At 47.3% G+C, this 20669-nt stretch overlaps 1 protein-coding gene across 4 annotated transcripts; it reads right to left on the bottom strand.

Annotated features, from left to right (window-relative positions):
• Window positions 1-1994: 1994 nt before the first annotated feature.
• Window positions 1995-18974, bottom strand: CCDC168 (coiled-coil domain containing 168). Of its 4 annotated transcripts, none has more exons than XR_486113.3 (6): window positions 18589-18974; window positions 17848-17884; window positions 17713-17752; window positions 13094-17170; window positions 7885-7951; window positions 1995-2318 (listed from the first exon to the last, which is right to left on the bottom strand). XR_486113.3 is itself a non-coding variant. In XM_007667995.3 (5 exons), the coding sequence occupies exons 1-4, from the start codon at window positions 18922-18924 to the stop codon at window positions 13132-13134; spliced, it is 4452 nt and encodes a 1483-aa protein (XP_007666185.2). In that variant the 5' UTR covers window positions 18925-18974; the 3' UTR covers window positions 9609-9688; window positions 13094-13131. The 4 variants fall into 4 exon arrangements, 2 of the variants coding, with proteins under 2 accessions (XP_007666185.2, XP_007666182.2); XR_003762396.2 differs by having other exon boundaries at window positions 7822-7951; XM_007667995.3 differs by lacking the exons at window positions 1995-2318; window positions 7885-7951 and adding an exon at window positions 9609-9688.
• Window positions 18975-20669: the final 1695 nt, after the last annotated feature.

The following is a 20669-nucleotide window of genomic DNA, read 5'->3' on the forward strand; positions in this document are numbered from 1 at the left end:
CCCATTTAGTGCTAGGGGTGGGGTGGAGGAGGGAGGGAGGAGTTGGGAGTCAGAGGAGACTTGGAAAAATGGAACGGAAGCAATCCAAGAGCTTCTGAGGCTAGAACTGGTTCGCAAAAGGGGGAAACCCAGGGATCGCTCTCTGCTTTGAACGCTTGTTTCTGGCCATTCGAATCCAAATTTCCCAGCTCCGAGGCAGCTCAGAGCAACCGTGAGAGGCAAATAGCCTAGACTGTGAGCTCTTTGTGGGCAGGGAACTTGTCTACCAACTCTGTTGCATTGAACCCTCCCAAGCGTCTAGTGCAGTGCTCTGCACACTGAAAGCATTGAATAGATACCATTGATGAGGATGATGATGATGGCTGGGGAAAGACTGGATTTACTCTCCTGGTCCTTAGAAAAGTACTAAGGTATTGATCAATGAGACATGACTCAAAAGCTTCCGACAGTCAATCGGTCAATCAATCAGTGGTATTTATTGAGTACTCACTGTACATAGACCAACGTATTAAAGACTTGGGAGAATACAGTGCCACAGAGTTTGGTCGACGTAATAATAATGATAATGTTGGTATTTGTTAAGCGCTTACTATGTGCCGAGCACTGTTCTAAGCGCTGGGGTAGACATAGGGGAATCAGGTTGTCCCACATGGGGGCTCACAGTCTTAATCCCCATTTTACAGATGAGGTAACTGAGGCACCGAGAAGTTAAGTGACTTGCCCACAGTCACACAGCTGATAAGTGGCCGAGCCGGGATTCGAACTCATGACCTCTGACTCCAAAGCCCGTGCTCTTTCCACTGAGCCTCGCTGCTTCTCTGCCTAACACCAGAACCATCGGGCTAGAATTTTCCTGGTATACCAGCGGGCCGATCCAACCCCAAATAGATCCTATTTCAATCCAGGAGGACTTTATCCTGGGAGATGACAGCACCGTCAGGGAACCTGAAGTTTGTACATCGCTCACACAGCCAGATGTTTGCCTCTCTTCCATTGGAAAATCAGCAGAATTGAGCCTGAAGCCCCTCCTCCAAGGGGAGCATCGTCTATGTTCAGTCAGTAAGTACAGTGAACCCCAAGAGATTCTTTTTCACATCTAGGCCTGGGCCTCCTTGCCTTGCGGTCTGGAGGCCACGCCTATTCCTAACTTTGAAGCCTGTCAGAGTAGACTCACTCTGTTTGTGTTCGAAGGAAGAGTTTCCGTAATGGCTATAAATTGTCAGGGAAGGGATCGCTTTTTACACTATTTTATATTACCAGTTGCCCAGGGAATCTTTCAACGTGGAACACAATAAAATGTGTACACTCTCTTACACTGGAGCTAGGACAGCATCGGGAACATTTTCTGTTGGACAGACCCCCGGGCTATAACATTTAACTTCCCGGGGGACTCCAGTTTGCAGTTAGTGCTTGTGGAGTTTAAAATACTCTCCTTGGCATCTTGGTAATCAAGTTCTCAAATTGTCATCATGTGTTTTTCTGCCTTTTCCAGAGATGATAATGTCATCTTGAAGAACTTGGCCCCCCTTTAAAATGGATCGTGTGTCTTTCTCTGGACCATTTCCTGTGCCGAACCTCAAGCGAACAGTTCCCTTGCAGACTGCCCTCTGCCAAGGGGCCAGTGGAGCGTGGGGAGGAGACTGCCTTCTTTGACTGATCCGAGGGGGTCGAACAGGTGGGATTGGGCGCGACCACTCCCAACCTGCCTTCTCTCCCTCCTCTGAGGGAGACGAGACGTCTCCTCCCGTCTCTCCGGTCGAAAGCTCTGAACCCCTTCTGGGCCATCCATCATGCACTTCTGGGATGTGGCCTTTTCTACATAGCACACTCCTTACTCAGAGTTGACTCTTCTCAAATCTTGGTTCGTTCTTTAATAACGTCGCCTATTTTCAGCCAGTATGCTGAGATGGTTTTAGCTATGCCTAACGTTTTGCCCGATTTATATTTGATTGCTAACACTAACGGATTGGTTAAACACATAAATGCCTCATAGATTTTCTCTTTGAACATATATTTAATACAACCACATTTCCAGTTAACCACTATTAGCCAGCTTGGATCATAAGAGGGCTCTCTTCATTATTTTTTCTGAAGCTCTGTTGATATTATACGGTTTATCATCAAGACACCTTTCTTTAAAAATGACAATCAATTTCAGGGCCGCTAATGCTTTATCTTGGCCTGCGTCTGACCCGCTGGCTGTGAAAGGGAGCAATAGTTCATCGTCTGTTTCTTCACTGCCGTTCGTCTCTCGGGGTTGCCTTGTGACGTTAATCCGATTTCCCCTCTTTGTTCCGTTTTCTTCCGTTCTTCAAACCCTGGCACGTTGGCATCGGAACAGTGGGAGAAGTGAAAATGAGGTGGGCGATGGGAGCTCTGACCCCCCCAGGATTGGGATTTTTTTTTTTAACGGCATTTGTTAAACAGTTACTACGTGCCAGACGTTGTACTGAGAGCCGGGGTAGACACAAGATAATTAGGCTGGACACTATCTATGTTCCACATTCATTCGGTCGTATTTATTAAGCGCTTACAGGGCACTGTACTGGGTGCTCGGAGCACAGTCTTAATCCTCTTTTTACAGATGAGGTAACTGAAGCACAGAGAGGTGAAGTGACTCGCCGAAGGTCACAAAGCAGAGAACTGGCGAGACGGGATTAGAACCCGGATCCTCTGATTCCCAGGCCCGTGTCTTTCCATTAGGCCTTGTTGCTTCTCAGTCAAGCAGTGCCTCTGCTTGGTATTGTGGGGAGAAGCCAGTCACTTTGGTGCTGGGGAAAATAGCTGTAGTTGCCCGCTGTTGCTTCCTGTCACTTCTGACTGGGCTGGGGGTTTCCCTCAGTTTTCTTCAGGCCTATCCTCCATCCGTAGTGTAACCCAGCCCTTTCGGCAGTGCTTGGGACATAATAAGCACTCTTTTTTAATGGTATCTGTTAAGCACTTACTACGTCCCAGTCACTGCTAAGCACTGCGGTAGATATAAGATAATCAGGTTGGACACAGTCCCCGTCCCACGCAGGGCTCACAGTCTTAATCCCCATTTTACAGATGAAGTAGCTGAGGCATAGAGCAGTTAAGTGACTTGCTCAAGGCCACGCTACACTTTGAATACTACGATCGGTATTATTACAGTTATTAAGCTGCTCCTTTGCGCCCTGCTAAGAGAACACAGTGAGGTGCCTTGATTTACCAGCGACACTACATTTTCCTACTACATAGGGAAGCAGCGTGGCTCAGTGGAAAGAGCCCGGGCTTCGGAGTCAGAGGTCATGGCTTCGACTCCCGGCTCTGCCACTTGTCAGCTGTGTGACTGTGGGCGAGTCACTTCACTTCTCTGTGCTTCAGTTACCTCATCTGTAAAATGGGAATTAACTGTGAGCCTCAAGTGGGATGACCTGATTACCCTGTTTAATAATGTTGGTATTTGTTAAGCACTTATGTGCAGAGCACTGTTCTAAGCGCTGGGATAGACACAGGGTACTCAGGTTGCCCCACGTGAGGCTCACAGTTAATCCCCATTTTACAGATGAGGTAACTGAGGCACAGAGAAGTTAAGGGACTCGCCCACAGTCACACAGCTGACAAGTGGCAGAGCCGGGAGTCCAACTCATGACCTCTGACTCCGAAGCCCAGGCTCTTTTCCACTGAGCCACGCTGCTTCCCGGCGTTTCTCCCCCAGCTCTTAGAACAGTGCTCTGCACATAGTAAACGCTTAACAAATACCAACGTTATTATATAGCTTATTAACGTAATGAAGAAGAACAACTCTAGCCAGCACCCTGCATTTCAGAATGCTATTTGGTTCTAGAGGCTGAACTGGCCTGGTTATTTAGTCCTGACATTCTTTGTCCCATTAGGTCAGCAGGTTACTCTGACTTTGCCAGAGGATGAGGCTCAAAATGCCTCCAGAGAAAATAGGCGAATGTCAGCGGCACCGACAGTCCTCCTCAAAGAGACAACCGAACGCTAAAGCCGCCGGGGATATGTTGGACGTCGTGTGGCATTCCATGAAATAATGGAATTAAAAAACGTCTCACAGCAAGGTAGCTGTCTAATTCTAGACGGTGACAGTGTATCCCTCACTGGCCTAAATAGATACTGTCTAATCTCGATGGCTCGCCCTTACAACGAAGAAGCTTAGAGAATGGCCATCAGCCGTATTTACAGTCGGCAAGCAGTCATTATGGAACATATCACTGAGGAAACACCTTTCTTCTTCATAATAACTTTCAAGCACCGGGCCTGCTATAAGCTTAGAAAGACCAGTTGGTGCCGGGACTCTTTTATAGGTGGAAAAAGCGGTCACGTGTATCGGAGCTAGACTCTTCCTGGCCTCTTTTTCGAGGAACTCGCCTACGGCCCGTGTTTTAGCGTCCTGCGTCTAGGACGCTTCCCACCTGCCAAAGCTTTTTTTTTTTTTTTAACGGTATCTGTTAAGCGCTTACGATGTGTCTAACGCTGTTCTAAGCGCTGGTAGGTACAGGTTAACTAGGCCGGACGCAGTCCTCGTCCTTTATGGGTCTCACAATCTAGTTAGGAGGGAGAACAGGTATTTTACATTTTACAGGCGAGGAAGCTGAGGCACAGAGAAATTAAGTGACTTGCCTAGGTCACACAGCAAGCAATTGGCAGAGCCAGGATCACAGGCTCGTGTTCTTTTAAAATCACATCTCTTCCAAGAAACCTTCCCTTGACTGAGCTCTCTTTTCCCCTACCCTTTCTCTCCCTTCTGCATCACATATGCACTTAGATCTGTAATAACAATAATACTAATGATGATGATGATGGTATTTGTTAAGCACTCATTATGGGTCAAGCACCGTTCTAAGTGCTGGGGTAGATACAAGCTAATAAGTTTGGACGCGGTCCCCGTCCCACAGAGGGCTCACAGTCTTAATCCCCATTTTACAGATGACGTAACCGAGGCACAGAGAAGTGAAGTGACTTGCCCAAGGTCACACAGCAGACCAGTGGCAAAACCGGGATTAGAACCCCGATCCTTCTGACTCCCAGGCCCGTGCTCTATCCACTAGGCCACCCTTTAAGCACTTGATAGTCACCCCATCTTCAGGCCCACAGAACTTACGTACATTCCCGTGATTTATGGATATTAATGTCTGTCTCCCCCGTACACTGTAAGCTCCTTGTGGGCAGGAAACGTGTCTTCCAACTCTTTTAACTGTATTCGCCCAAGCATTTAATACACTAAGTGCTCAAAAAAACCCAGTGATTGATTACCTTATAAAACCAGTTCTCTTCCTAACTTTCCGACCTTTGCAGCCGCCACCAACTTCTCTCAGAAGCCTCCTCCTTCTCTCAGAAGCTCACAATCATAATGCCAGTCCGATATCCTCATGCCCTGCTAGCCTGGCCGTGCAACCAACTTTTAAATCCTGCCAATTCTTTTTCCATGATATTTAAAGGGTCACCCCTTTCTTCCCACTCAAACACTTTCTACCCTGGTACAAGCTCTACCCTAACGCTGTTAAATGACTGTATTAACCTCCTCGTTGATATTTTCTGCCTCCAACCTCTTCTACCTTCGGTGCGTAGTCTATGCTGCCGAACAGATCCCCTTCATGTAATCGATCAATCAGTAGTATTTACTGAATGCCTACTGCGCGCAGAGCACTATACTATGTCATGAGAAGCAGCGGGGCCTAGTGGAAAGACCTCTGTCCTCAGAGTCAGAAGACTGGGATTCTAATCTGGGCTTACCTCCTGTGTGACCTTGGGAAAGTTACTTTAGTTTTCTGTGCCTCAGTTCCCTCATCCACAAAATGAGGATTCAGTACCTGTTCTCCTTCCTACTTAGACTGTGACTGATTATCTTGTATCTATCCCAGAGCTTAGTTGACACAGTAAGCGCTTAATAAATGCCACAGTTATTATAATAAGCAGTAGAGAGAGTACGTCGTCATCCTCTGTCGTCAAGGAGCTTGCCGTCTAGCAGGCGAGAGAGACGTGAAAACGTTGGAATAATGGAGTATGAAGATAGGTACATAAGTGCTCTGGAGGCTCCGAGTGCTTAAGTTGTGTTGTACTCTCCCAAGCGCTTAGAACAGTTTTCTGCACACAGCAAGCGCTCAATAAATACCATTGTTTTGATTTATTAAGTGCTGGTGGGAAGGAAGTGCTGAAATGGCAATTGGGCCATATAATAATAATGGTATTATTATTGTTATTGCTATTATTTTTGTTACTATTATTATTAGCACTTACTATGTGCCAAGCACTGTTCTAAGCACTAAGTGCTGGTGGGAGGGAAGTGCTGAAATGTCAGTTGGGGCATATAATAATGGTATTATTACTGTGATTCTTATTATTATAATTAGCACTTACTATGTGCCAAGCACTGTTCTAAGCCCCGGGGAGATTAGAAATCAATCAGGGAAGGCCTCGTATAAGAGATGGGATTTCAGAAGGGCTGTGAAGATGGGGAGAGCAGTGATTTATCTGATGTGACGGGGGAAGGGGCAAGAGATCGATTGTAGGAGAGATGAGAATGAGGCACGGTGAGTAGATTAACTTGAGAGGAGTCACGGATGCGAGCTGGAGTACAGTGGGAGAAGAGAGTGGACAAGAAGGGGGAGAATTGATTGAGTGCAACTGATTGTCTTAAAGCCAATGGTCAGGAGTTTCTTCTCGATGCAAAAAGGAACAGTCAACCATTGGAGGTTTTTAAAAAGTGGAAAGATGTGGGGAGAGTTGTATTTTAGAAAAATCATCGAGGGAACGGAATGAAATATGGGCTCAAAAGGCAAGAGACTGAAACCCAAGAGATCCGACAGGAGGCAGAGTTCTAGTCCCGACTCTGCCCCTCGTCCGTTGGTGACCTTGGGCAAGTCGGTTAACTTCTCTGTGCCTCAGTTACCTCACCTGTAAAATGGGAATTCAGAATGGGTCAGCACATATGGACTGTGTCCAACCTGATTAGCTTGTATCTACCCCATCTTAAAACAGTACCTGGCGCCTACTAAGTGCTTAAAAAATACCATAAAACAACCAAACTGGGATATGACCAATGCCTCAACCGGTGTGGGAGCAATTTGGATGGAGAGGAAAGGGCAGATTCCGCAAATGCCACGGAGGAAGAAGAGAGGACTTTATCCCTCCCCGCCCCTGCAACCGGGACTCCCGTCAGCCACTCCTTCCTTGCCGGGAAAGGTTAGAATCTTGGAACGACCGTGATCTGCTCGCGGTGGTGTCTGCAGCTGTGTGTAGGACTCCGACCTATTAGGAGGTTGAAAATTTGTTCCTCTAATCACAATGCCCTCTCTTGCTGTATTTAACATCATCCTGGTTTTTTTAAAATATTGCTTTCACGTTGTTACTATTCTTTCCTTATGTCTCTCTCTCTCATTCCTTCCCCCTCCTGATTCTTAGACTACGAGCTCCCGCGGGGCCAGGGCTGTGTTTAATTCTCATACGTGTATTTGATCTCAGTGCCTAGAACAGTGCTTGGCACAGTAGGCCTTCTAATCTTAACAGTGGTTTTCTCCCGTGAATTTCCGTCCGTTCCACTTAATAATTATCCCGAAATGTCTCTCCCGTGGACGTCTTCCCCTCTGCCTTTTGTTCTTGCCTTCTCTCGGGCCTTTTCTTCAGTCCACTCCTCTGTCTCTCTCACCCGCCTCTCTCCACCCCTGCGGCACCTTGATTTTCTTTGATCACCGCTGCCCTCCGTGGCCGCCACCTTCCGCAAGGGGCATGCCGACTTTTCTCTATGAGCTTAACAGCCGGGAGTTGGCTCTGGGGGCCCTTATGAGTTTCTTGACTAAAAACCCTCCTCTGGGGCTCTGGGTCTGAGAAATGCATCACCTCAGGCATTCCAGACAAAACCAAAGCCTGTTCGAGGCTTCTCAAACTGAACATCCCGCATACCAGCCTTTCCTTCTTCACCCCTGTTGGCAGCACATCCATGGAGTGTTGATCACCAGTGGAGACCGGCCTGTAATCAGAGAATTAGAGGTGAAAATTCTGTGGGCTCTCTGAGGGCAGGGATTTTCTCTACCTACTCAAGTGTACTCTCCCAAACATTTAGTAGAGCGCTCTACCCACAGTAAATGCTCAATAAATACCACTGCTTGACTGACTGCACATGAGGACTCTTTCTCCTCATTCCTCCCAAACGATGGAGATTGACGCATGCCCGAGATGTCTTTCCACGCAGCGGTGGCCCTGATCTTGATGTTTCTTGCCTTTTCCCTTAGGCCCTGCCACCTGATTTCTGAAGGGATTCTTCTGGAGGGATTTGGGGTCCCTGGAGCCACGGGAGCAACATTGGGTAATGGAAAGAGCACGAGCCTGGGAGTCAGGGGTTCTAATCTTGGCTCCTCCATTTGTCTGCTGGGTGGCCTTGGGCAAATCGCTTCACTTCTGTGAGCCTCAGTTGCCTCATCTGTAAAATGGGGATTAAGACTGTGAGCCCTACAGGGGACAGGGACTGTATCCAACCCAATTTGCTTTTATGTTTTTATCCACCCCAGTGCTTAGTACAGTGCCTGGCACATAGTAAGCACTTAACAGATACCATTATTATTATTATTCTTATTATCATCTCACCTCATGCTTGGGAGTCCACACGATTTTTTCTGTCAGCAGATTCTGGGTTTCCTTGCCAGTGGGATCAACTCCGTTCCCAAAGCCAGTGTATCCACACTTCTTCCTCCCCAAAGACGCCACCTCCCAATATCCCTTTCTGCCAAGATGGTCTTATCTTCCAACCTGCTGTCCTCCTGGTGGTCCTCTCTTGCTTATGTTTTCTTTTTACCCTGTTTCCAAACTTGGCTTTCCATCCTGGACACTCTTTGTCTATATGGATTGATGTTCACGTACACAGTTTTGCCCACTCCTATTATCAGTCCCGTCAGCTCAAATTATATGTGTTTCTTCATCCAGAGGTCAATCGGTCAATGAATCAAAAGCATTTACTGTGGTACGGAGCTCTGTACTTAGTGCTTGGGAGACTATAATGGAGTATAACAGATGACACGATCCCTTCCCCAAGGGGTTCATGGTCTTTAAGTGGAAGTCGGACACTAAATTGAAGCTAGAGAGCAGCAACTGTACTTGCTCCACTACTTTCCTGCTGTGTGACCTCTGGCAAGTCATTTCACTTCTCTGTGCCTCATTTATATTCCTCAACTGCAAAATGGGGATTCAATACCTGTTCCCCTTCCCACTTAGACTGTGAACCCCATGTGGGGCAGGGACCATGTCCAGCCTGATAAACTTGTATCCACTCCAGGGCTTAGAATAGTGCTTGACACATAGAAAGCGCTTAACAAATACCATAAAAAAAACTCAACAAATAAAACAGCATATGTACATAAGTACCTTAGGGATAGGAGGGTTCAGAGTCCCCAGATGCTTACGGGACCCAGAAGGGTTCAAGTGGCAATTGGTGGGGGAAATAGAAGGGGGAGATGTGATGAATCAGGGAAGGCCTCCTGGAGGAATTGTTCTTTCAAAGGGGCATTGAAGAGGAGGCCAGCAGTGGTGTGCTGGGTGTGAAGGGGGAGGGAGGTCCAAGATATCTTCTAAGCATCCAGAAAAGTATAAATCTAAGACTTGACAAACTAATTAACAGATTTGGAACACTATATATCATCATGGGATTAGAAGAATTAGCACGACCGATTCTGAGTAGTCTCTGGTTGCGATGGTTAAATAGAGAAGAGGAATCCTGGAATAGAAAGGCAGGGCTTTAGCCAAGAATAAGAGGTGGATTGTAGGCTATGCTCTATCAAGTTCACAGGTCTCAGGGTTAAACACTTTAATATCCCACACACTCGAAAGGACGACGATTCTTCGAGCTCAGCTGTCGTTGGGATATCAAATTTACCGCATTATTTGCACACATGCGCTAGAGCGTACTATCCCTCTGTATCGGATACTGCCCGGCACTTTCGTACCTTACCGAGCCAAGAGAGAGCGTATCAGTTCTGATTATCTATCCTAAGGCCTTTGAGGCACCTAGCCCTTTAAGTGGAAATCCTGGCTATTGTGGATAGCGGCCCAGAAATGGAAATTCCTGTCTGGTGCCACGGCACCGCCCCTGAAACGGAACCCTCCTACCTGCGTATCCCCTGTTCATAGAGCTCAGGCAGTTATCACCTGTGGTCTGGCTAGCTTTGCAAAGGCTATGACATTTTTTGCTTTTCATTTTTTTGTTCTTTCCTTTTCCCCTTCCCAAGAAAGTGGGTGAAGCACTCCTTGACCCTTATTAAGCCACTCTGGGGATTATACTGAACATGTACTCTCCCAAATGCTAGTACAGTGTTCTGCATACAAGAAGGGCTCAGTAAATATGATTGACTGACTGAAAACAGGGAGGACCCAGTGGTCAACGGTCAACAGTCAGCGTTCTCCATCCCTGGCAACCATCTCTCCCGGCATGATAATGCGGACTGAGGAAGCGGGCAAAGGAGTGTGGATGACTCAGAGCAAACCATCGCCGCTGCTGCACGGACAACTCAAATGCACATCCTGCCTACAGCCCAACGCACTTTTCCCCTCCTCGTCAGTGATGTCTGCGACAAGCTCACCCAATGGCAAGCAGGCTGGAAGGGTTCGCTGGCAATCAATCAACCCAAAGTATTTATAGAGCGCCTACCGTGAGCGGAGCAAATGTTTGGGAGAGTATAGAATTGCTCAAGGAGCTTAATTCTGTCAAGGTAAACCGGTACAAGATAATTTACAGATAAGAAGAAAGGAAAAATGGATACGTAGATAAGTAAGTCTCTCCTATAAGTCAACGTCTTATCATGGCAGGAGAGTTTGTGTACGCCAGTGAAGCTTAGAGCGATGCCATTGAGAGATATTCTCTCTCCAGGGTTACCCATAATGGAAAGGTCTAATCCAAGTGCCAGGCAAAGTTGATTCACCGGTATCAGTCGGCAGTGGCATGGGAAAAAAATCGAAGGGGGATGATCAAGCGATGAAACTGTTGATCAGAGACAATGGCAGAGACTTAAGTTTTTACTGTGTGGAAGAAGGCAGTGGTAAACCACTTCCATATTTTTTTTTTACCGAGAAAACTCTATGGATATACATGCATAATAACTACAGATATGGCAGAAGAGGGGTCGTTGCGGAGAAGATACGTCCACAGAGTCTCTATGGCCCGGAAACAACTCGATGACCCTTGATGGTGATGAGATGAGTAAGTGCTTAATAACAAAGTGTGCAAGAGATTCAAGTGTGACAGTTGCACGTGTCTACGAACTGTTATATTGCACTCTTCCAAGCACTTAGAACGGTGCTCTGCACACGGTGAGCGCTCAATAAATACCACCGATTGACTAAAATTCGATTGATGGATTATAGACGTCTGCCATCAGCAGGGCTGTCTTCGAACCAAAGGGCATTTTATTCCACGTGTGAACCCCAGCATTTGGGCTTTTAGGATGTTTTAAGATATAGGGGAAATAATCCGGATGGTAACCTGAACTGAGAAGCAGCATGGCTCAGTGGCAAAAGCCCGGGCTTGGGAGTCAGAGGTCATGGGTTTGAATCCCGGCTCTGCCACTTGTCAGCTGTGTGACTGTGGGCGAGTCACTTCACTTCTCGGTGCCTCAGTGACCTCATCTGTAAAATGGGGATGAAGACTGTGAACCTCACGTGGGAAAAACCTGATTACCCTGGATCTACAGTGCTCTGCACATAGTAAGCGCTTAACAAATACAAACATTATCATTTCTATCTTCTTTACAAAATTTCTTATTGCATTTCTCTGGTGGCAGGCAATGCCATAGCAAAGAAAGGATAAACTATTTGGTCCACCTTGCAGAGAAATTCAGGAGCTCGTCCATCTGGTCCCCTAAGAAGTTAATGGAGTGAGTCATCATCAGCTGCATATGTTAGGTGCTAATGAATTACTGTCATCCTCCATTCCTTCTCTTCTTTCTCTCCTGGTGCATGGACTCATGGGCTCATGTTTCAGAAAGAAAGCTGTTGCAGCTGGAGCCTGGATCCCTGCCATTCTGACCCTACCCGTCTGCCGACTCCGCGCCCTCGCTGTTTACAAAAAACACCTTTTGGTCTCTGGGGGCTCTTGTTTCCTCAAATACAAAGAGGAGGGATTACTCGGTGGAGGCAATAAAGGCAGCAAACATGAGGGTTAATGGAGGTATACAGACATGCGATTTCTGGTGACCGAAGGAAATTTCATATTTTGGTCACAACTGAAAGCGTAAATTCGTCTCTAGACTGTAGCTGGTTATGGGTAGGGAATGTGTTTATTGTTATATCGTACTCTCCCAAGCGTTTATTACGGTGATCTGCACACAGTAAGTGCTCAATAAATAAGATTGAATGAATGATGACAGAAGCCTAAAGATGCTCTATGATTGAAAATATCGTTTGATTTTCAAATGGATGATCCTAGAGGTTAAGGTGTGTGCCTTCTTACATGTTATGTGGATAGTGCCTAACCCACCTGGACAGACAATAAATATTCTAAATCTTTTTAAAATTATTAAAATGGTTTCATGGTGTTGCTATTTAATTACTCATTATAACTTTAAAAAACGAAAATCCCTTAGGCCGTAGGGCGGGAACCGACTGATCTGATTATCGTAAATTTATCCCAGTGCTCAGCACAAAGTAAATGCTTACAAAAGCCAGGGTTGCCAGCCGCGACATTTCAAGAAAGGTACTGGGTCCTTAAGTGGGTCGGGTGACTAAACTGGTTGCGCTTTCACCTCTCAGAGAAGAGGTTACATGGGTCGCTTTGACCCGGGGCTACAGGTGGGCACCTGATAGGCGTTCGGTGGCTCAAGTCAAAATCCCCCCACAAAGATGGCCGGAAGAGGAAGATATGCCTGGGTCACTTTTGGGGTAGATCTGAGGCTCTCGCCCGCTCCTTAACCCCAGGCCCGGAGAGCTCTCTCTCCCTTGACTCGGCCCCCGATCTTCTTTCGCCAACAGTGGGCTGTACTAAGTGCCCCAAACAAGTCTAAGGATCAAACTCACCAAACGCTTACCCCAGAAAGAGCTGGATCTTACTCCAGTTTATTGCTTGACTGAGTTCACAGGCACATGCTTCTTTTTCATTTCTGCTAATTCCGCTCATCTCCCGGATACTAACCTGCAGCTTAGTCTAGAGAGGCTCTCGGGAAAATATCGTCACTGATGGCAGGATGAATCTGAACTAAAGGATGCCGACAAGGACTTCATTAACTTCCTAGGGCACCTCCACGTGTTCCAGGAATCTGAAAAACTGGCGATTAAAGGTGTGCGGAATCCACTCTGACTCAAGATACTGTGAGGGATGTTCCAGCGAATGGTTTTGTGCCTGACCCCCGGTGAACCCGCTGGTGAGCAGATGTAAAAAAAGGGCTTTCTGAGTGCGAATCTGGAAATGAAATCGTCACCTTCCCGAGGGGCCACTGCTTTCGATTCTGATTTGCTTGATCGAGAAACCTCCGGTGGGTCCGGCTTGGCGTTCACCTCTTTCTTCTTCCATCTCCTCTGCATCTCGGCAACCTCTTCGTAATTGCAGATAAAGTCCAAATATTTGTTGCTCTTCCCAAGTAACTGAGCTGGAGGGTTCTTTTCCTCTTGGTTTCCTGGAGGTGAATGGAATTGTCTTTTCTTTTCATCTAGGGGTCTGTCGGTCGATTCGGGTAACGGAGGCTGACTCGCTCCCCTCTCTGTTTTTGGACTAAATACTGAATGGGGCCCGGTCGGCACGTCTGAGCTCCCCACTGACAGTCCGGATGCTCGATGATGGGACTGGCTTTTGTGGATTGGGCATTTCATTTTCCTGGTTTGGTGGGGTTTGTTGAAGGGTGCAACGGCACGGAGGCTGTGCCTCTCGCGGCCTCGGTTATGTCGGCGACCTGGATTTCTTGGGACAGAATCTGGGTTTGGTGTGGTCCCCGCTCTTTCAGGAGGAGACCGTCTTTCTGTCGTCCTACATCTTTGAAATCCATAGTGGATTCTGAGATCCGTTTCACACGGACACTTATGGAGATCAGCGTATACCGGAAAGGATTCATATCTCTGTAATTCATAGCACTCACACTCCACTCCCGACGTCTTGACGGGCGTTTCGAATTTCTCCGACACCTCCTCAGAAGGAAGTGGAGATTTCTGTAAGGGAACGGACTTTTGTGTATTTTCCCGTTCCCTCTCCCGAGGGTGTGGAATGGTTTTATCTTTCGGATTTGAATCCCTCTCTTCCACCTCTGACATCTGGAAATGGACTTTCTTGTTGTTTTCTTTCTTCTTTAGAAGAGGTGGGGATTCTTCTGGCAGAGGAGGGGAATCAGTCATATTAGAGATTACGTCATGAGGCGGAAGAGCTTCGGCACTCATCGTGGAAGATGTTTCCGGCTGTTCGGGTCTCAAGGACTCCATCGACATTAAATGGAACTCAGACTGAAAATCAGGAGGAATAAGAGGCTTTATTAATGTTTGGAATGATGGTGGAATTTCGTAGATATGTTGTTCTAACCCTTCCCTTGTGTCGGGAGGAGAAACCAAAGTTTCGTCTTTCCTGTCATCTCTGGTTTCTTGGGTGGTGTTCATTTCAAGCCCTTGAGTCAGTTGGGGGAGTAAATTTTCAACAGGACTCTCCAACAGGCATTTGTGTTTTATATCAAGGTCTTCTGGATGGAGATCCTTCTCCTCCATCTCCTCCTCCTCCATCGATGGCCAGGACCGATCTCTTGATTTTGAGACTTGACTCTTGAGCTGAATCTCTGAAGACTGAATCTCCTTTTGGCCGCAGCCGTGCGCTGCTGTGAAAGATTCCCTTACTGCTTCGGGAATTTTCATTTTCATTTCCAGCGTTCTCACTCCCAGGGACATAGTGAGCTTGTTCAGCTCTTCGGGGGAAAGTTTGCTGAGAGCACAAGTTTGTGGTATCTCCCTGGTCTCAGCATGAGTCACTGAAGAGTTGGGATTTAATAGTAAATGCATTTTTATGGCCACAGACTGCTTCTGGGTAGTGCAATGATGCGTGATGTCTAATTTTTTGAGAATCACTGTTTCCTTGCCCGGGGCAGGACCCGACTCCGAGGACGGGGATGGGAATGTGCTCTGAGTTTCTCCTACTTGTTTTACAATTCCTTGTTTCCCAGGAGCCGTCATCTTTCTCGGGTGGCGTTCCAGGCCCTTTTTAGTTTTGTCATCCGGGAAAACCGAACTAACGGTGCTTCGTAACCCTTCGTCTGCTTTCTTCTTCTCATGCCTTTCTCTGAAGTCCAGAGGAAGGGGCCTGTGGGTCCGGCTCGAGCACGGGGCCTGGGTCCACAGACCCGATCGGCGAGGCATTTGTTTTTCATCGTGGTGCGATTCTGATCTCGCTCTGACTATTTTTGGAACAGACACCGCTTCGGTTTGGCTGGCTTTGGTGTTTGCTCCCTCGGCTGCTCTGGGATCGGTGCCTCGGGAGAAAGTCGGAACCTCCGAAGCGACCTCTTGAAGGGGTTTTAAACCGGTGGTAGGAGAGCTCGAGGGGGATGTGGGATGCTTGTGTTGTAAATTCAGCTCTGAAGGTTGCATCTCTTCCTTGGATCTAAAATTCTGATTTCTGCATTTGGCAGACGTATGATCTCTAGAACTGCCTTCTTCTTCTGGAACAGGATGTTCCTGGAAAGAATGGACTTTCTGTTGAGATTGATCTACCGTTTCAGGCTTCAAACCCTGTCTTGTTTCTAGGGCTTTTCCCTCAGTACGCATACTGAGTTCGTTTTGGCTCTCAGGGGTAGGATTCTGCGGATTGTATGTCTTTGGAAATCGGGTTGTTTTTAAGTGTACAGCTTCAGTCTTTCTTTCGTGCATCTTCAGGGAACACGTCACCTTTAGGTTTTTCTCCTTGACTAATGTAGAGACTTGCACTTCTCTCACCTCATCAGTAGAAAGCACCGTTTGGCCCTGTGGAGCAGGGGACAAATCCTTCCGCAGAGGCGTCTCTGCCTCTGTGGTAATTTCCCAATTCCCCTGAGAAATCACCACCTTCCCCAGGTATTCTTTACCAGATAAAGTTGAATTATCTGTGCTTTTCCCTAGGGTGTCATCTTTTACTTTCCACTTTGTCATTTTAGGTGACGTGGACTTCAGGATCGGCTTGCGTTTCGCTGCTTCTAGGATATTATTTTTCTGTTTGTCACCGGAAGGTGGTGGCTGATTTTTATTCTGAGAGGATCTTTGTGGTGCTTCCTGGTCCTTCCAAGCCAAGGCTTTGGGTTGTTTCCCCTCACCAGAAGATTTCTCAGCAACTGAGAGCCTTTCCTCTGTTTTGCTATCCGAAGGCTTTTCCTTTTTCTCCCCGGAAGAATTCCCAGCAATTAAAGGTGTCTCCTCAGTTTTGCTATCGGTAGAGTCTGCCGCTCCGCTCAGGGGCATTTCACACGGCAGATCATTTTTTAGCGGTTGAAATATACATCTCCTCTTCCACAAAACAGGGACCTTGGATAAAATCTGACATTTATCATTCTCTCCCAAAACCCGAACTTGGTTATTGGGAAAACATAAAAGGGGAGGAGGACACAGGAAGTACGTTCCCTCTAGGTTTTCCGAAGCCGGCACTCTCTTCCTCACACAGTTATATGGGCAAGTCGAAGAAAACCGAACAATCCTATGTTTGTTTGGGTTTGGTGTTTTGAGAATTGACATTGACTTTCTCGGTGAAAATGGAATGATTTCACATTCACGTTGTACTAAATGTCTCTGGCAAGGAGGGTGTTCCCGGAGTTCCGAATGGAACAAGGAGGCTCTCGGAGCCCCGCTGGGAAAAGGATATCTGAACTGACATCCATGGTCACTGCCCGTGGAATCCCTTCTTGCCAGGGGTATTGTGGTGATGTTGGCTGTAACCAATGACCACTTCCTCACAGGTGAAACCGGAATGAAATTGGCTCTCTCTGCAGATCCCCGTCTTCCAAGCGAAACTGGAATGATGTGGCTTCTATCTACACATTCTCTTCTTCCAGGTGAAGCTGGAAAGACATTGCCTCTATCTACAGATTCTCTTCTCCTGGGTGAGACTGGAATGATGTTGCTTCTATCTATACATTCTCCTCTTCCGGACGAAGCTGGCGTGATGCTGCTTCGACCTCCAGATTCCCCTCTTCCAGGGAAAGCTGGAGTGATGTCTTGGTAGGAGTATTCAGTGTAACAGAGTTCGTCGTCATTCTCCGGAATGGTCCCGAAATGTCTGAGGCAGAAGAGAGCACGGGTTACCCCCACAGAATCTGACTGTGCACTTGATTGCGAGGATTAGATTGCATACATAATTAGAGTCACTCTTTGTGCTGCCCATCCTCGTGGTTCAATGTGGGGGGTTGGCCAGAAGCTGGGGCTGCCACAGAGCTCTGGGCTGGGACCCTCTCCCAAGCCCAGCCTCGACTTGGGAATTCGTTCAATCGTATTTACTGAGCGCTTACTGTGTGCAAAGCACTGTACTTAGTGCTTGGAATGTACAATTCGGCAACAGATAGAGACATCGGGGCTGCGGAGGCTTCCTGGCCCCCAGACCAAGGGATGTGTGTGTGCGTGCTTGTGTCTGAGTGTGTACGGCGTGCGTGCAAACCTGCATATCCCCTCTTCGATCCTGGAGGTGTGTATCTGTGTCCCTTCCCCAGCCTCGTGTGTCAAAGTGTCCCTATTTTCCCTCAACAAACAATCAACAATTCAAATCAAACAATTTGGGATGGCACCTCTTAGCGCGGATGCACTGAATCGAGACACGTCGCTTACCTTCTGCTTCTTGAACGTTTCTGAGTTTTGGACCCTGAATCTGCAGGTAAATGGAAAAGAGTGGATATAACAAGTGTCTTCTGTATGTTTGACTTGCCTTAATTAGAAATGAAATGAAGACTTCTGCGGGTGTACCTTTTCTTGGGGATGTCTTGGGAACTTCTTCATCCTCCTATTTCAAAGAAAAAAGGAGAGACGGGAGCAAAGAAAAACGTATATGCATCAATCAGTTGTACTTATCGAAAACTTACTCTATGCAGAGCACTGTACTGAACGCTTGGGAGCTTAAGGCACTTCATACGGATTATTCTTAGGGAGAAATCTCTAGACGCTAAGCTCGTTGTGGGCAGAGAACGTGCCTGCCGACTCCATCCTATTGCACTCTTCCTAGCGTTTAGCACTCCTCTCAGGGTCGCACCTGGAGAATTTCCAGTCCTCTACCAGTCTCGACCAGGGGAGGGAGAGTCAAGCTGAGGCCTATCCATTGCATTCCTAGATTGGCCAGTGGCTAGCGAGTGGAAGGCAATCCGCTACAAGTCAAAACTCACCTATGCTGGGCAGCAGCGGCACGGGAGAGAGTCGAGGGCGGAGACTCACGTTTACTGCGCGGAAGGAGGCAACGGTAAACCCCTTCCGGATTTTTACCAAGAAAACTCTACGGATACACTACCGGAACGATTGCAGAGGGAGGTGGGGTGTTCTGGGATAGACGTGTATATGGCATCAGAGACGACTCGACGGCATAAGATGAGACAAGCATTTAGTACAGTGCTCTGCACATAGTAAGGGCTCAATAAATACCATTGATGAGGAGGAGGAGGAATCTCATTCTTCATCCTATTCTCACAACAAACCAACACAATTGGTCCTTCTTACCCAGTGGAAAGCTGTCAGTTGGCCTGAACTGCCTTGTGGTTGAAATCCAGGCCTCGACATACAGGATGTGAAAATTTCCAAAAGGATTATCTCCAAAAGAATCCCCCCAAAACCCATAAAGAGGACCAATTTCCAGTTGCATTGAGACACCCAGGCGAAAAGGTAGTCCCACAAGGGGAAAATTTCATCTTCCCTAATGGGAGTCTCGCCACTCTTAAACAAACAATATTGTTTCTGGATTTGGAAAAAATCTTCGTAATTGTGGGATGTGGTTCCATTCTGATTTTCTTGAAGGAAAACGAGTAGAAGAAGTAGAAGTTGGCAAACCCATCTCATCCCCTCATGAGGTACTTTGTCAGGGTAGCTGCAGAGGCCCCCGGTAACTTATCGAATGCAGGAGGGAGTGCCTGACCCCTTTCTGAGGTGAGAGGAGTGTCACAATGGGGGTAACCGAGCTCAGGCCAACTTCCCCTCTCTAGGGAGAAGAGGGTATTGAAGGACCGTGTGGTCGAATCGGTAGATACAATCCTGGCTGTCAAGGACAAAGTGAGCACGTAGACGTACTTGCATTTGCACCTTTTATTCACCCCTCCTTCAGCCCCACAGCACTAATTAGTAATTTATGTATTTAATTATCTTCATTATCGTACAAGTTGATAGTGGGCAGAGAACACGTCCACCAACTCTGCTACATTGTACCCTCCTGAGAGCTCAGTACAGTGCTCTGAACACAGTAAGAGCTCAATAAATACGATTGATAGAATAATAGTAATAATAATGATGTTTGTTAAGCGCTTACTAGGTGCCAGGAACTGCACTAAGCACTGGGCTGGATAGAGAAGCAGCGTGGCTCAGTGGAAAGAGCACGGGTTTTGGAGTCAGAGGTCATGGGTTCGAATCCCGGCTCGGCCACTTGTCAGCTGTGTGACTTTGGGCGAGTCACTTAACTTCTCGGTGCCTCAGTTACCTCATCTGTAAAATGGGGATTAAAACTGTGAGCCCCACATGGGACCACCTGATTCCCCTGTGTCTACCCCAGTGCTTAGAACAGTTCTTGGCACATAGTAGACGCTTAACAAATACCAACATTATTATTATTATTATTACAGGCAAATCGAGTTGGACACAGTCCCTGACTCACGTGGGGCTCACAGTCTCAGTTCCCATTTTACAGATGAGATAACTGAGGCTGAGAAGTGAAATGACTTGCCCAAGGTCACACAGCAGACAAGTGGCGGAGCTGTACCCGTGTGACCTTCTGACTCCTAGGCTGATGCTCTATCCACTACACCACGCTGCTGCTTCGGCATAAAGCATAGCAAGTGCTCAAAGCATGTCATCACGATCACAACTTCTTTATGAGGTTAACAGGGGCGTGGATAAGAAATGATCCCTAGACGGACAGAGAAAGCAGTCCTCGACTTTAGAAGTTTCGAGTTACAACAGATGGTGGCTTCGTTCCTCCATTCACGCCCTGCTTCAGCTCTTGGACACGTTGGGTTCGACTTTATAAGGCCAGCCCCGGGAGAGCACGGGAGCCATGGAGAAATGGGAAAACTGTTTTCAGAACTATAATTGCAGGCGCAGGGAAAGAGGGGAGGGATGGAACAGATGTCACTGGGAGGGAGCGGCGTTTCCCGGTTGCTAAGCGGAGTCACTGGGGAAGGGCGACTCCCATTTTATGTCCGTGCAGTAAAAGTTGGCTTACCCCGTTGCGAAGCTTCTTCGGCCCGAAAAGAATACATTAATGCAGGTATCTGACTTATCCCAGATCGATCCAGTACACCATTCAAGGTAATCTGGTGAAAGTAAAGTGTCTGTGTTTCTGGAATCAATCCCCCATTTATAGCATTGTTCCCATAGGAGAATCGGTTCTGATTTTACGTGTCAATTTAAGATGGATTTTTTTCAAGAGCCAATTGTGCTGTGAGCTCAAGGACGACCTTTATGCGCCGCTTTGGCTTTTTCCCCCAGCGTGCCCGGTCCCAAAGTAGTTAGGAATGCAAGATCGGGGGATTCAATGTCTTCTCAAGTGATTTACGAACGAGGAAAGAATTTCACCTTCTTCTTGCTTGTGGTCT

The sequence above is a fragment of the Ornithorhynchus anatinus genome, chromosome 10, assembly GCF_004115215.2.
Source record: "Ornithorhynchus anatinus isolate Pmale09 chromosome 10, mOrnAna1.pri.v4, whole genome shotgun sequence".
In the NCBI taxonomy this organism is placed as follows: Eukaryota; Metazoa; Chordata; class Mammalia; order Monotremata; family Ornithorhynchidae; genus Ornithorhynchus; species Ornithorhynchus anatinus.

Excerpts from the sequence above, each read along its gene's own strand:
- CCDC168 (XM_007667995.3), bottom strand. The coding sequence starts at position 18,924 with ATGAGATGGGTTTGCCAACTTCTACTTCTTCTACTCGTTTTCCTTCAA. Across the intron at positions 17,753-17,847 it reads CAAGACATCCCCAAGAAAAG|ATTCAGGGTCCAAAACTCAG; the intron begins GTACACCCGCAG and ends ATTTACCTGCAG. Across the intron at positions 17,171-17,712 it reads AAACGTTCAAGAAGCAGAAG|ACATTTCGGGACCATTCCGG; the intron begins GTAAGCGACGTG and ends CTTCTGCCTCAG.